We start from the raw sequence: 16,064 nt of genomic DNA on the forward strand, positions 1-16,064 counted from the left end.
AGGCTCTGACTTCCCACACTATTTTGGAAGGCTGGAAACATAGCATAGGGTTGCTTGTTCTTCCAGTCTAGTTCCTGTAATTTGCACAGATCAGAGTATTGCTCTGAAACTTGAAATCGGTTCTCACTTCAGACTATAGTATTGATCTGGTGATGATTTAGATGTAAACTATGGACGGTGCAAATAAGCAGGGAAGGAGTGACCATTCAACTCCAACATGCATTTGTGATGCTCCAGACCGACCTGCAAAATTCATGTGTGAAGCAAACCAATTCATCTGCATATGTTCCCAAATAGACATATATTAAAAATGCACTTTGTCAAGGACGAGGGATTTGCCAGGAAGGGGAACTGAAACTATTGACCAGGAAACATGAAAACTGCCGTATATCCATGAATAGTACTCTTACTAGGTGATACTACCAACAGCTGGCATCAAGAAATCTGTCGTGTTGTTACTCAGAACAGCAAGACACCTGTTTTGTAGATGGCCATATCTCCAAGGCAACTTCTGTGCAGTATTGCTCATGATATTTTTCAGAAACGAAGATATGTTTTATGATTTCAAAAAAGTTGACCACCAATGTCTTTGGTCATACAAGCCATATACCTCTAGATTGGATTAATGAGCTATCAATTATTTTGTTTTGAATTAGGTTAAAAAAAATCTTTATCCCAAGCCCCTAATTCGGGGAATTGTAGACAAATATTGTGAGCTGAGCCTCAATGTACGTAGAAAGATGCAATTCAAGAATATGGTATTTATAGTAGCATTCTTGTTGATATTTGGTACAGTACCATAGTAGCATTCTAGTTGAATATTCATAATTAAAGTTGTTAATCAACCAGGAGCAAATTGTACCCTTTTAAGAAAATGGTAAATTTATGGATTAAAATTGTGTATGATATACAACTGGGTCACTTACATAGAAGAATATACAAGTGCCATTTTGGAAGAAGTTATTAATTCTTAATCTCAAAAAAGTTTTAATTAATAGTATTTGGCTGCTTTATTAGTTGTACCTCTTGAAAACCAGTTTAATTAATTTGGCATCATACTAGCTTTATGCAAGAATTTAGAGCATAAAACCTCAATGCTAATACCTTGCATGTATTAGTTCAGCTAGGTTTCCATGGAAAGCCTGTTTGTCATAGAACAGGTAATGGAAGAGCTGTTGTTGGATTGCTCCCAGGACTGAGCTGTGAATGGGATGGAAAATTTGTTATTTTGGACTATTAACACAGTATTCAAATTACATTCGTATCTCAACCTGCTTATATAAACTCACTGTATCTCCTAATGTAACAAAGATAGAAGCCAACAGAAGAAGGTATTGGAATAATAAAAGAAAAGACTAAATCTTTTTTTCAGTAAACATCCTGTTTTTCAATTTCATAAGGTAACAACATGATCATAACTTAACTAGGTTAAGGTTTGCTTTTGAAATAGCTTTTTAGGCACTGCAGTTCCACTTATTACTATTTGGTGTATGATGACACCATGACAGAACACAAGTAAACATATATACACAGTCCACATAATTATAAGTAAAACTTTTATAAGGGTATGGCAGTGCCGTCACAACTGGTTGTCCCATTCAGCTATCCAGGCGGTGATCACCTCTGGCATTGCTTCATGCAGATTTTCTAGGGAACCAGAGAATGCACGTTGTGGGCAGTCTTGCACAATATATTTAATAGTTTGCATATCAGCATCACAATTGCAGCAAGAGAGTTACTTCTATTGCCATTGATACAGGGCAAGAGGCACTTCTTAATTAATTATTAATGAATTGATAATTGATAACATTAATTATCTGCCAGCTTAACATTGTAGTTCGACTACAGTTAGGATATCATAATGAGAGCTAGCCTTAACAATTCTCATTTTGATGGATTGGTACCCAAAAGAGTACAATTAGCCCTGTTTTTGAGTTACTTGAAATGACCCTAACTCAAGGCTTGTTCCCACAAGACATGCTTATGGTTGAGTTTGATTTGTTAGATTAACCGTGGTCAGTTAAAAAAAACAAACAAAAAACTTCCAGGCTCTTATGCCCATTATGGAGGAATAGGAAATGTACAATCTTGTCTCTGGGTAATAATTCCTATTTTGCCTTGATATCTGAACTAATTGTGCACCCTGAAATACAATATATAATTAAAATATATTATGGAGGCACATTTGGAACAAATATATACTGTAGGCCCCTGCTTACAAAAATGTTGCAATATGTTCTTTTTTTCTCTCTTCAGTCCTCAGGCACCTCCTCCACCTGAACCAACTTGGGAAGAAAAGCAAACAAGTGTTATCCATCTTGCAGGTGAAGACTTCCGAGAATTTTTGAAGAAAAAGAAGCACACTCTCGTAATGTTTTATGCTCCATGTAAGTGGATGTTGTACTATAAAATATTGAACATTCATCTATATTGAATAGCAGCAGAAAGAGAAATGGTTTTCTAGTGTTTTTGAATTAGCTAAGCGTGGTTTAATTATTTTGTTCAGTTGGAACCACAGCTGGGTGGCAGAGCACACCTCTTTCATTAGAATATCTTGGGTTACTCTTCTACTTTCTGACAGTGCAGCAGCAAAGGGGCAAAAGGAGCAACGTCATGACTTTGGGGCAAGGATGCTTTGCACTGCATTATTCGCAACAAAAAGCACTTGAACCCAATCTCAACAATGCGGCTGAAAGCAGTCAGCACGTGGCTTTTGCCAATGTTAATACTAACCAGTTAACCAAAGTAGTATAGATAACTCCCTCCCCCCACAGGTCATCACATGGTGGGTTCTGCAGGATGTCCTGAAGATGATCTCAGAGATCAAGAAGCAGTAGATTAAACAATATGAGTATACTGAAACTTTAAAAAGAAGAAGAAGAAGAAGAAAACAAGAGACAATTAAACTAAAATGGAAGGTGGGATTGCTTATCAGCACCAGCAATAATAAAAACAATAGGAGCCATGAGCCACAATTCTCATCCTGCTTAGACTGCCTCCCACAAGCAGCAACCGAATGACTGGAATGACTCCCCAGAGTGGCTGTCTAAAGGCCTGCTGCTTAATTCCAAGACCACTTCAGATCACCTCACCCAGCTAAGCTGATAGATAGCAGCAGGAATATGACTGGTAGCTAATGAAGGTATTTATTTTGGATGTAAGCTGAAGATGAAATGTTCGTTCTCTACAATAAGAAAGGATTCATATTTCAAGAATAGGACTTCTGGGGTATTTTAGAATAGGTGCAACAATGGTTTTGATAGAGATATCCACTTAACTTCTGTACTCTTGTGGTGTATAATGCTGCCTCCTTGAAATAATGGATAGCTTAATCCTCACTCTAGTAAAAGGTAAATAAATACTTGTTTAACTTCTATCATTTCATTAGTTTATAAAGGTTAGATTGGGTACTCCACAGACTCAAGTTTATGGTTTTCGCTCTGATATATCTGAAATAAGCATATTAGGGCTGTGCATCTCCTTAATTATAGTTGGACTGTTTTAAGAAAAGCGTATTAATAGTCTTACCCTATAATAAGGATAGGTTACAATTACTACCAAAAAGGAGTTATTAGCTGACTCCTGAATCACATTTAGTAACATCTATACTTTTAATTACAGCCACAAAATATTTAAACAAGTTTCTTTAATAATTTCTTGCACTCAAAAGGCACTGTTTCTTCAGTTTTATTTTAGATGAGTGTGTACATGTGTGCTGTATCTTTGATATATATAATGCACTCATATTCAGTAGCTTTTTCTTAATCAAACACTGTAGGGAATCACATCTCAGCTTGCAGTGAGATAATTATAAAGAAAAACAGAAGTACAAATAATTGCGCATTGAAATTGCTCTCCTTGTGTACTAATAATGTGCCTTCTGTTAAAATATGATTTTATTTATCATTTGTTCAATCATGGGACTTCTTGAACTGTTTATTCCTACCATTTATTACTAACTTGCTTTGCTTTAATACAGAAGAACTTCTAACATTGCCATGGTACTTTGGTTTAAATAATTTTCTTTCTCAACTCTGAACCACGTCCAACATTAGTGAAGCTTGTTAGCTGAAACTTTCTTACTGTGTTCATCAGAGAGCTAGAAACATCTTATGTGATTAGGTTTCTTTGTAGCTTGGAACAGTTCAGTTCAACTCAGTACTTTTTAAAGTACTTTTTTAAAGATTGCATTTGGTTTAAGAAAGCATCTTTGCAGATATTACATTATCTGCTACATCTTCATAAATCACTACTGGGAACCCAGAAAACCTGTAGGAAACTATTTCATAAATAGTTTTCTTTCATTTTTCAGATTGCAGAAGTAGTGCCTGCAAACTTCTTCTCTGAGACTTTGCAAACAAATGTTGCTGCATAGAGGTCAGGATTTTAACTGATTCGTTTTCTCCCCTAACCTTGCTTCAATAGCTTGAGAGCATCCGTCCTTCTAAAGTTGATTGGTATATTCTTATCAGCTGGCCATATTCTTAGATTGCATGGTGAATTTTGCTCCTGAGTTTGGAGATGGTGAGTCTGTTTTGGTTTTGAGAGAGTAGGAGATCAGATAAGATACACCAAGGTGGCTATATTAGAATCTTGTGCTCTCTCATTGCTTTCTGTGGATATTTAAAAAATACTTCCTTGGTATGAACTACTATACCAGCCTATTCAGACAATGGGTTAGTTCTTGTGTCTTCCTTTCTCTCTTCCTTTTTCTACACAATACTCTTAATCACTGTATCATATCCCTCTCTTTCAAACAACTAGATGTGAATCATTATAGTATAGGAAGATATGAAGTCTGAAGAGCAAGACTTCAAAATAGTATAGGTGGTACCTTGCTCAATAGTAGCAACTGTGAAAGGGATCTTGGAGTCCTCATGGACAATCACTTAAATATGAGCCAGCAGCTGCCAAAAAAGCCAACACAGTGCTAGGCTGCCTTAACAGAGGGATAGAATCAAGATCACGTGAAGTGTTAATACCACTTTACAATGCCTTGGTAAGGCCACACTTGGAATACTGCATCCAGTTTTGGTCATCACGATGTAAAAAATATGTTGAGACTCTAGAAAGTAAAGTACAGAGAAGAGCAACAAAGATGATCAGAGGACTGGAGGATAAAACATATAAGGAACAGTTGCTGGAATTGGGTATGTCTAGTTTAATGAAGAGAAGGACAAGAGGTGATATAGCAGTGTTCTAATATCTCAGGGGTTGCCACAAAGAAGAGGGAGTCAAGCTATTCTCCAAAGCGCCTGAAGGCAGGACAAGAAGCAAGGATGGAAACTAATCAAAGAGAGAAGCAACCTAGAGCTAAGGAGAAATTTCCTGACAGTTAGAACAATTAACCAGTGGAAGAACCTGCCTCCAGAAGCTGTGAATGCTCCAACACTGGAAGTTTTTAAAAAGAGACTGGACAGCCATTTGTCTGAAATCGTATAGGTTTCCTGCCTGAGCAGGGGGTCGGACTAGATAACCTCCAACAACAACAACAACAACAACATCATCATCATCATCATCATCATTATTGATCATTGCATGGTCAGCCAGATGTTCAGACTGGATTTGGCATTTTTGTCTATCGAGTCCTTACCAAGGACCTGGGATAGGCAGATGTGGATGTTTGATGGTATTACAGATATATTATTATTATTATTATTATTATTATTATTATTATTATTATTATTATTATTATTATTATTATTATTATTATTATTATCATCATCATCATCATCATCATCATCGCACAGTCAGCCAGATGTTCAGACTGGATTTGGCATTTTGTCTACCTATTGAGTCCTTACCAAGGACCTGGGATAGGCAGACGTGGATGTTTGATGGTATTACAGATATCATCGCAGGATGGAAGCAGTTCCTAGTAAGGCCGCCTTTTGCAATTGACTAATGGCGAATTTGTCTATTATTATTATTATTATTATTATTATTATTATTATTATTATTATTATTATTATTATTATTATTATTATTATTATTATTATTATTATTTATTATTATTATTATTATTATTATTATTATCATCATCATCACCATCATCATCATCATCATCATCATCATCATCATCATCATCTGAGGGTAATGAGCTCTTATTTATTTTTCCAAGTTCCAATCCTGGGACTTCCTGTTGGTCCCCCAAGCAGGTCTAAAGCCATTTAGTTCTTTGAGATCAGCGTGGTCAGCTAGGTGCTGTCACCTAACTTCCCTTCAATAGAAAAGCAGTACAGTCACTGTTGATTAATTTATCTTTAATCAATATGCTTGTGATATATATTCTTTAAAAGGGTTGGCCAGAAACAAAATTTCATTCCAAATATAAAAAGTATCTGATGATGAGCTTGGTGCAATATCAAATAATAGCCCTTAATAGAATAAGATTTGAGTTGCTGGACTCCTTGGCAAAGAATGGAACATACAATGAGAGAAAGTATATATGTGAAGCTTCAGATACAGATACTATGTTCTCTGTCAATTTTGTGCCTCAACCAAGACCCAATATTTAAACTCTTTACTTGACAAAATGACCTATTGGGACTAACAACAGATTTCCCTACCTTCAGGGTACTAATATGTAGCCAGCAGAACTTTCAAGTTTATAGTAAAAGTTGTTTAGTTTAGAGTGTGTATATACAACAAATTGGTGTCACATGTAAAGATAATTCATTTATCTGAATGCATCTAGTTCTGTACTTTGGTATATTCACACGTTTTATTCTTTTGTCAGTTGGCATTGTGCTGTGCCTTGATACAATCAATTGATTAATCATTAAGCTGATTAATTAATCCTTGCCTGGTTCAGTACTACTTACCCATCTCTGACATACAGTATTGCCATCCAGCCACTGTTTCAAAATGTGAAGATGAATTTACCAATTCCAGAGGCAATTTTTTACATTGTTGAAACCTATTACAATTATGAATTTCATCCTAATGTTCATTTGACATCTCTTTCACTGCAATTTAAATCCATTGTTGTTGTTTTTGTCATGCAATCTGGAATAACACTAAACAAGTCTAACCTATCTTTTGTTTAAGAGCCCTTTAGATAATAGAAGGTAACTAATACGTTTCTCATAGTTTTCTATATTCTAGGCTAATCATATCCATAATTTTTTTTTCTTCCAGGTACCCTATAATCTCTGTTGCTGTCCTCTAGGCATGGATCAATTTGTCAATGTTCTTCCTAAAATACAGTATACAGAACTGTAAACAATATTTTTATGTGGTCTAGCCAAGCAGAATATAGAGGAATGAATACTTCTCTTAATCTTGACACTGTAGTTCTGTTGATTACTTTGAGAAAGAAGTATTTTATAAACACACAATCGGGAGGGGAGAAAAGGAATTTCAAATTGTAAAAGGAGAAATAAGAGACAGGGAGAATTACCGATAGTACTGCTAAATAAGGTAGTTAATTGGTATAATGCAGACATTATTTCATAATAAGAAATCTTAGTTCTCTGTCTTGTTTTAATCCATGCTAAACAATGTTAAGTCTTCTAATGAATTCTAATCAGCTGTTTTACCAAGAAAATTGCTCTTCATGTTGATGCCAAATAAAATAAAAAACAGATTATTAGGCTACTGGTTCACAAGGTCTTAGAAAAAATAATTATATGCATATTGAAACCAAGTATGGATTTATGAAAAATAAGTCATGCCAAACAAACCTGATTCTTTTTGATAAAAAGACTAGGTTGACTACTATAGGAATGCCACAGCATGCTGTATCTTGAGTTCTGCAAAGCATTAGTCAAAGTGTTCCATGAAAAGATGGCAAAATATTTGATGGACTGCCAATCCATGAAAGGTTATGTAAGAATCTTCCAAGCATTATCTGAATATTCTGAACTTAAAAAATGCTTTAGTCCTTGTTGCCTTGGCAACAGAGTCTCTATTTTTCCATCAAGGTCATCTTACTTACTCTTTACACCATTAATCAAAGAATCAATGAACTGAAAATGAAGGACATACTGATATTTTAAATTCAAGTGTATTATAATAAATAATGAAAAATAATATTTAAGACTGATGCTTTTGCTTTTTTGTTCTAAAGAGCAGTAGCGTATATTGCTTTGCATTTTAAATATTCCAATGGTACATACACTGTGTGCACAATTATTAGACAAGTTGTATTTTTGAGGATTAATGTTATTTGTGAACAACTACAGTGATCTCGGTCAATCCAAAATGTTAATAAACCTCAAACCTGAATATCTAAGAAAATAAAAGTGAGGTTTTGGCTTTCTTAGGAGAATATCTATGTGTGTATAATTATTGGGCAACTATTAGTGTGCAGAATTATTATGCAACTAACTAAAAAATGAAAATTTTCCCATCTCCCAGTTCACCTGTTAAAGTGAGAATAATAAACAACTCAAAATTTACAAATAAATATTTCTGACATTTCAACAAAAAAAATCAGTGATCAATATAGCCATCCTTCTTTTCAATAACAGTCATAAGCCTTCCATTCATGGAGTCTGTCAGTTTCTTGATCTGTTGACGATCAACTTTCTGCGCATCAGCAACCACAGCCTCCCAGACACTGTTCAGAGAGGTGTACTTTTTTCCTTCACCATAAATCTCCCATTTAAGAAGGGCCCACAAGTTCTCAATAGGGTTTAAGGTCAAGTGAGGAAGGGGGCCATGTCATAATTTTTTCATCTTTAAGGCTTTTACTGGCTAGCCACACAGTGGAGTCACCTAACTGCGATGGAGCCACAATATCTAAATCACAATGCTCCATCACACAATATCGTGTGATGGAGCATTGTCCTGCATAAAAATCATGGTCTTCTTGAAAGATGCAGACTTTTTCCTGTACCACTGCTTGAAGAAAGTGTCTTCAAAAAACTGGCAGTAGGTTTAGGAATTGATTTTGAGTCCATCTTCAACCCTAAAAGGTCCAACTAGCTCATCTTTAATAATACCAGCCCATACCAGTACCCCACCTCCACCTTGCATCTGAGTTGAAATGGAGCTCTGTGCCCGTCACTGATCCATCCACAGGCCCATACATCTGGTCCATCAAGAGTCACTCTCATCTCATCAGTCCATTAAACTTCAGATATTTCTTGGCCCAGTCTTGCCGTTATGTGCCTTGTTCAGTGGTGGCCAGGTTTCAGCCTTCCTTACCTTGGCCAGGTCTCTAAGCACTGAACACTTTGTACTTCTGGGCACTCCAGGTAGGTTGCAGTTCTGGAATAAGATAGAACTGGAGGATAATGGGTTCCTGGTAGCTTCACGTTTGGTTCTTTTCAAATCTTTGGCAGTTAATTTGAGTCTTTTTTTTCTCAACATGTTTCTTGAAACCCTGTTGACTATTTGCAACATTTGATGATCCTGTGATTATGCGCCAATATCTTAGCAATTTCAAGAGTGCTGCATCCCTCTGAAAGACTTTTTACATGTTTTCACTTTTCAGAGCCAGTTAAATCTCTTTTTTGGCCTATTTTGCCTGAGGAAAAGAAGCTGCCTAATAATTATGCACATCTTGATATAGGATGTTGATCTCCTCAGGCCACACCCTCCCTCATTACACAAATAAACATCACCTGATATGCTTATATCCAATAAGCATTCAAGTTTGTACAGCTCGGAGGTGGAAAATATGTATAAAAATGATGATATGGTCAAAATATTAACTTGCCTAATAATTGTGCACATGGTATATAGTAAGATTTGGGTAGCAGAGTATGATTCAATTTAATTTGAAAGCAAGATGGCTACCTAAGATCTCATTAATTATCAAGTAGGCTAAAATAAATAAGGCTTTGCAACAAATCATATTTCCCAGAGGAGCCCTAACCTTCAGGCAGATAATTCACCTGGCTGATGTGAAATGTATTTTTTCATGGGGCCCATATCCAATTATCTCATGCAATCCCTGAAACTTTTTAATAATCATTAAGTATACAATGGTCTGCCTTTGGCTAATATCTTCTGATTCTGGGGCAAAATCCACATTTCCCTAGAGCATTGTAATTACTGTTGGGATAAACAGACCTCGTGGAATCTGTGAAGTGATTTCCTTCTCATTTGTCACTATTCATTTCTCATTCTTTTTGCCCAAACGTATTTATTTATCCTATGGGAGCTACTTTTCTTATATATTACTCTTACTCCAAGTTATATGTCAGCAGAATGAACTTCAGAAGTAACAAAGCAGGTAATGTGTATAGAGGGATGTCCTTTTGAACTGTGACGATAAAACCTAAAGGGACATTGGTCAAAGGTTTTAACTTCTGTATAACACAATTTCTTTTATAAATCTTAAATTTTGAATCGGCTTTAATTGCTAAAAAGATTGCCATGAATGTCTCTCTTTGGCAGTCATTTTAGCCATGGAGGGATATCATTTTCCATTGAATAATATGCTTCTACATTAGCATATTCTGCCTAATTATAAGGCCACCAAGTTTAATGCCAATGAGCTTTAACATATTGCTTTAAATCCTGTCAGGCCTCAGGCTAGCCATAACTCTAAATCTTTATGTTTCCAGAAGTTCTCTGCATTTAGAAGCTAATTAACAGTAGAAACTTTTAAGAACTCAAGATTGTTAGAGAAATTCTTTATTGCAGAGGAGGAAAAAAGTCAAATATATACAGGTGGTCTTATTTGTCTGAACGTTGGGATCTTATTCTAAGTCTTTTTAGGCCTCACCCTTTCAGGTCAATGGGCTCTTGGCCAAGCTTTTGTCAGCCTTGAGACTGGAATACACCTATTCCATGTTTACACTATTCTTCTCTCAGGCATAAGCTACACCGATTATCTTCTTGCCTGTTTGAGATTACTGCTCCTGAATCTTGATGGCTCTGTCCTGAGACCTAGTTTGTCTTCACTCTTAAATTATGTAGAACTTGAGTCCTGTTCATGAAGATATCCTTTTCATAGCAGTAACTGCCTTCAGTGTGACCACTATGGAGCAGAATCTAGATTTAGGACCTTGGTTTTCCCATTTAATAAAGAATGAAAATAAAACATTTTCAAATAGCAACTGTGCAGCAGAGCCGTTAATATAATTCCCACTGTGCCCTTTCTGAGCTCTGGGAACACTTAGAACAAGTATACTTCAAGGTTTGATAGCTCCTGTAACAGAGTCTATATCTAAACAAAGTAAGAAGATGGAAAATATATTGGCAGTTGCTGCACCATGTTTGTTCCTTTCATAGTAGATAGCAATCTAATAGCTTTTCTTCTATGGCGATGGCACGAAAGGGATTTGAGGAAAAGAAGTGCATGACTTAGATGGGATTTAGAAAATTGCATCTTTGTGAATTATTGTTTTTTTATAATAGAGAGCAAGTGGCTTGGGGAGCAGAACAGCCTAAGATATTTTGAATAAAATATATCTATTGTGCATACGCATGCAGGCCTCACATATAAATGCAACGCACTACTGCAGGCATTTATATATGTTCTTATGTCATACATTTATCATTTCTTGTAGATGCTTGAAATTGAGTAAATACTCAGTGATTTATTGTCTGATAATTACTGGGGGGGATTTATGTTTTCTCATGTTTTGCTTGTTTTCCAGGAAATATATTTCTTATTAAGAGTGGGTAAATAGAGAAAACAGAATTACAAGTCTTTGTATTTTAGTAGTTTGTCAGCAAGAAGGAAAAATTGGTATGAGAAAAATATATATTCATTATACCAAATGTCCCAAGTATTACAATTTCTAAGGTTAGATTTCTTTTGTTCTGTTTTGTTTTTGGTAAAAGATGGTCTTAATATGAGATCCTGTTCTATCAAAAAATTCTCAGAAAATAGACCCTCTCAACCGTCCAAGATAATATTCTAATGAAGGAATAAATAAAGGCGGAAAATAAAAAAATAAACACATATCTTTTCAGACACAATGAAAAGATCTAAACTGTGAGCTAAACTATGAAAAAAAATCTATAAAAATGTAAGTGACATCTTGGACAACTGTACCTAAAAGGTTGAAGCTCTAGAACTATGGGTTTTAACCAGGAGCCAAGAAAAGAGTGCAAACATTCAGACTCAAAGTCACACCAGATAGAGAATGGATGGGATTTTTTTTTCTTCCCATCTGTTTCCCATTCAAAAATTAATCTTGGATTTAAAAGGCTTACTTGTCACCCTTTAAACTCTAGTACAGGGGTGTCAAACTGCTGGCCCATGGGCCGGACATATCACATGGAAGCCGCGCCCACCCCATTGCCGGCAATGGCAAAACCGTTCCAATACGTTGTGCGACGTCACATGACGTCGTGAGTTTGACATGTCTGCTCTAGTACTTCCATCATTAATATATTTGCTCTGCCTGTGCTTAGATGCACTGATCCTAAACAATCCATCATTCAGATTTTAGTTCTTATATTTGTTTGAATTGTTGATTAAACCTGCAAGTTTAAACCTCATTGGTTCAAAGAGGATTATCTCCTAGCTATATGAAATTCAATTGTTTTTTTGCAAATTACCCATAAATTACACATGGAGAACTGAAACTATTATAATAATCTTTATAATATCCAGTCTCCCATTGCTCCAGTTTTTATCTCCAGGCATAAAAGTCACTTATATTTGTTATTGAATACTGCCATTTGTTGTATGCAATTGAAACATTGCATACAACAAAGCAGTCCCCTCTGTGAATGTTTATATTTTACACAGCTATAAAGTCACTGGAATTTCATGCAACCAGGGCTTTTTTTGTCATAGAACGCCCAGAACGGAGTTCCGGCACCTTTTTGGGATGGAACCTTGTAGGGTAGGCAAGGCGAGTTGTATGACGTGTGTGAGTTCCGGCACCTTTTTTTTTTTTTAAAAAAAAAGCACTGCATGCAACCATAGAATTAAACTGGTGTACAGTACCTGATTATGTAGGAATTGAATCTATATATATTGCCTTGTACATGTTTAAGTACTTTGTATAAATAGTTTGCTTGCATGAGGATTTAGTCATAGAAGATCAGAAATCAGCCTTCATAAACAGCACCAAATACTCTGAAGCTAGTTTTCTTCGAGCAGGAGGTTAATTCTTCTATTATACTGTCAGTTCTTCCGCTCTTAAAAATATTGAAATGGTCTACATACCAAATTGAGAAAGATGTTTAAGAATATTACTTCTTTGAAGGGGTTGTTGTTGTTTTTTGGATGGGGAAAATAAATACAGTAATTGATTAAAAAGTGAAGGCTTGTTGTGAAAATGGAATCTGCTGTTGAAGGAATGGAAATCACATCTGTAATGGATTCTGAGCTTGCCTCAACTTTTAAAAAAGTAAATAATTAAATTGAGTTTCTTCCCATTTGCTGCATTTGGTAATTGTAATAGATGGAGTTCTGCTAATCCAGCGATGTGATTCTTCTTAGTTATTTTCTGATAACTTCTTGCTCCTTGAGAGTTCAGCACAGGATATACATTTTCCTGTTTGGAAGGATATCGGAAGTTCAATTAATGTCCACTAGCTTTTAAAGCTGTGGCTAGGAGATCTTAAATGATAAAATGTTGGTTTTTCACCTAAAACACTGAAGAATCAATGAGTTCAGTGAAGAGGAAGAAAGAAAATATGTGGTGGAAAGGCCACAAAAGAACTGACAGTAGCTGTGTGTGTGTGTGAGTGAGTGTGTGAGAGAGAGAGAGAGAGACAGAGACAGAGAAGGAGAGAGGAAGAGGAAGAGGAAGAGGAAGAGAGAAATGCAATTTTTAAGTTCCAGTCAATTTTTCTTTCTTCTGAAAATTGAAGGTAGAATCATGATATAGATACATGGTGGCTCTATTCTTACTGCAGTTAAATAAGGTTCCATTTCAAAACTCTTCCTTGTTTCTTACATCTGTAGGATAAGAAAAGTTTAAAGAAATAATATGAGTAAATGTAGATGGCAGCCTGTCATCAGGAATATTCCTCAAATATCCTGTACATGAGGAGACAATTGTGCACAATACTTGCTGAAATTAAAGCTTAGATATTGTGGACCATAATGTGAAGGCAAGTTTACAGTAATTGGAATGATCAAAGGCAACCAATCATAAAGCTACTGACAGATGACTAGAAACAATCATTGGTACTATGAGCATGAGTTACAAGAACTCAAGCAATTACTGACAGATGGTCTTGGTGAAATGATGTTTATTGGGTCATAAAGATTCAGAAACAGCTGAACACCCGAACAAAAAAACTATTTTCTTTAAAAGACCTGGGAATATGTGCTTCTGTTACTTGCATTTTGTACCTTTCTTGAGCAATATATAAATCATCCAATTGGTAGGTATATATTCCGGGTAATATACAGTTTGATTTATCTGAGGCTTAGAGGTGGATCACCTGATATAATTAGGCTGTTTCATAAAGTCTCCCTAATTTTTTTCCCCATCCAATGTTTGGTTTTTTTCCACTTGTAAGCTAAAACTGTGGAAAAGAAAGAGAATTGCATCAACCCGTTTTTCTTCATATTGGTTCCTTGCTAATCAGCTGAGCAGTTTGGGTGGAATATGGATACTGTATAACCCTTCTCTCCTTTCTCAATTCCTGATGATAGAGACAGACTATAAGTGAAAGGGACATATCAATTGCTAGCAAGCAAAGAGTTTTATTTAAACAATGAACCATAACATAAGTCTTAACATTATCATGTAAAGTATTAATTATGGCATGCATATCTATTTTATTTATTAATGTGCCTAAATTCAAAGCAAAATGAGCAATAATTTGATTTTTCATTAATATTTTATTGTGGTTCCACTTTAAAGTTCAACCAGTTCAGTTAATGAAATAATGAAAAGCAATTCTTCATTGATTCCAGTTCATATAACAATGCAGCCTAAACAAATAATTTTAAAAAGCCTCGTATCTCTAATCCACACCTGAAATCTGAGGGACAGGCTTTTATGCGCTGGACTGAATGTTGGAAAGGACCATTCAAAAGGTTTATTAAGGTCCTGGCAAGAGAAAAATGAGAAAAAATATTTAACAATTAGATTAATAAAGCCTGGTTTCATTAAGTAAAATAAAATAACAAAAGGGAGAAGAAGATAATTTAGGAAATTAGAATTAGGAAATTAAAAGGCGGAAATAAAAGTTTAAAGATTATGTTCTGTGTTGAAGAGCATTTGCTTTCTAATCTGCTGATACTCCTAAAATCTCCTGCCTTCTAATTTATTTTCTTCCATCTCTCCAATAGTTTCATTATAAATTTGTTTATGGATCAGTTAGACATGATCTGCAAAACCAGTTTTCCACTGATATCCTTCAAGAATACATTGTGGACTGAATCATGAAATTCAGTTAAGCAGTGGGTGAATGGAGGAAAAACTCTGTTCTTGAACAGTACTTTTATCCACATTTCAGAGACTCGGACTATGCTACTATACAATCTCCCTAAGTTTAGTTCTCTGATCTTTTGCTGCTGATAATAGGCAGGAAGCCTGCTTCTAGAGCACAGTGGGACTTCTTAAGATCATTAATCAGATTCCTACTTGCAAGCTCACATGCCCTCCAAATAATAGTACTATGCAATATGTATTTTCCCTGAATACGTCAACAAATATATCTTGAAAGGGAAAAGAATGATAGGTGTGTATGTAAGCATGTGCAGGAGAGAGAAATTTATATTCTGTCTTTTGTGTGGGAGCTTCAGCAGCATACATTGTGCCTTCTCTTCCTATTTTTCCCCATAACAACCCTATGAGGTAAAGTTGGGCTAAATCACCTACAGTGGTAAGCTTCTGGGGCCAAAGGTGAAACTAGAATCTGGCTCTTAGTCCAACATCTTAACCACTACAGTACACTGGAATGGGTCTCTAATATGCATGTATGGATGAATAATTTGAAGTGTTCATTGAACTCAAATCTAATTTAAACTTTTGTTTTATGAAACCAAGTATAGCTAACCACTGATTTACTTCATTCTAGGGCCTTAATATTAAATTTGCTATATGTTGACTTACTATAAAGTCAACTGTGGAAAGATGTTGACCTTCATTTTGTGCTATAGATTTTAGAGTTCCATCGTCTCCCACATCAGTTTACATAATTGCTAAAACAGCTCTGTTCTTTTTGCATCAATATTTTGCTCA

The 16,064-nt window shown here is 35.5% G+C and overlaps 1 protein-coding gene across 1 annotated transcript in view; it reads left to right on the top strand.

Annotated features, from left to right (window-relative positions):
- Positions 1-16,064, top strand: part of PDIA5 (protein disulfide isomerase family A member 5) — a 285,081-nt gene that overhangs the window by 241,443 nt on the left and 27,574 nt on the right. The window contains exon 15 of the mRNA XM_015813977.1: positions 2,257-2,387. Coding sequence (XP_015669463.1) covers positions 2,257-2,387 — 131 coding nt within the window. The remainder of the gene's footprint in view (positions 1-2,256; positions 2,388-16,064) is intronic.

The sequence above is a fragment of the Protobothrops mucrosquamatus genome, unplaced genomic scaffold, assembly GCF_001527695.2.
Source record: "Protobothrops mucrosquamatus isolate PMUCROS unplaced genomic scaffold, P.Mucros_1.0 scaffold_77, whole genome shotgun sequence".
In the NCBI taxonomy this organism is placed as follows: Eukaryota; Metazoa; Chordata; class Lepidosauria; order Squamata; family Viperidae; genus Protobothrops; species Protobothrops mucrosquamatus.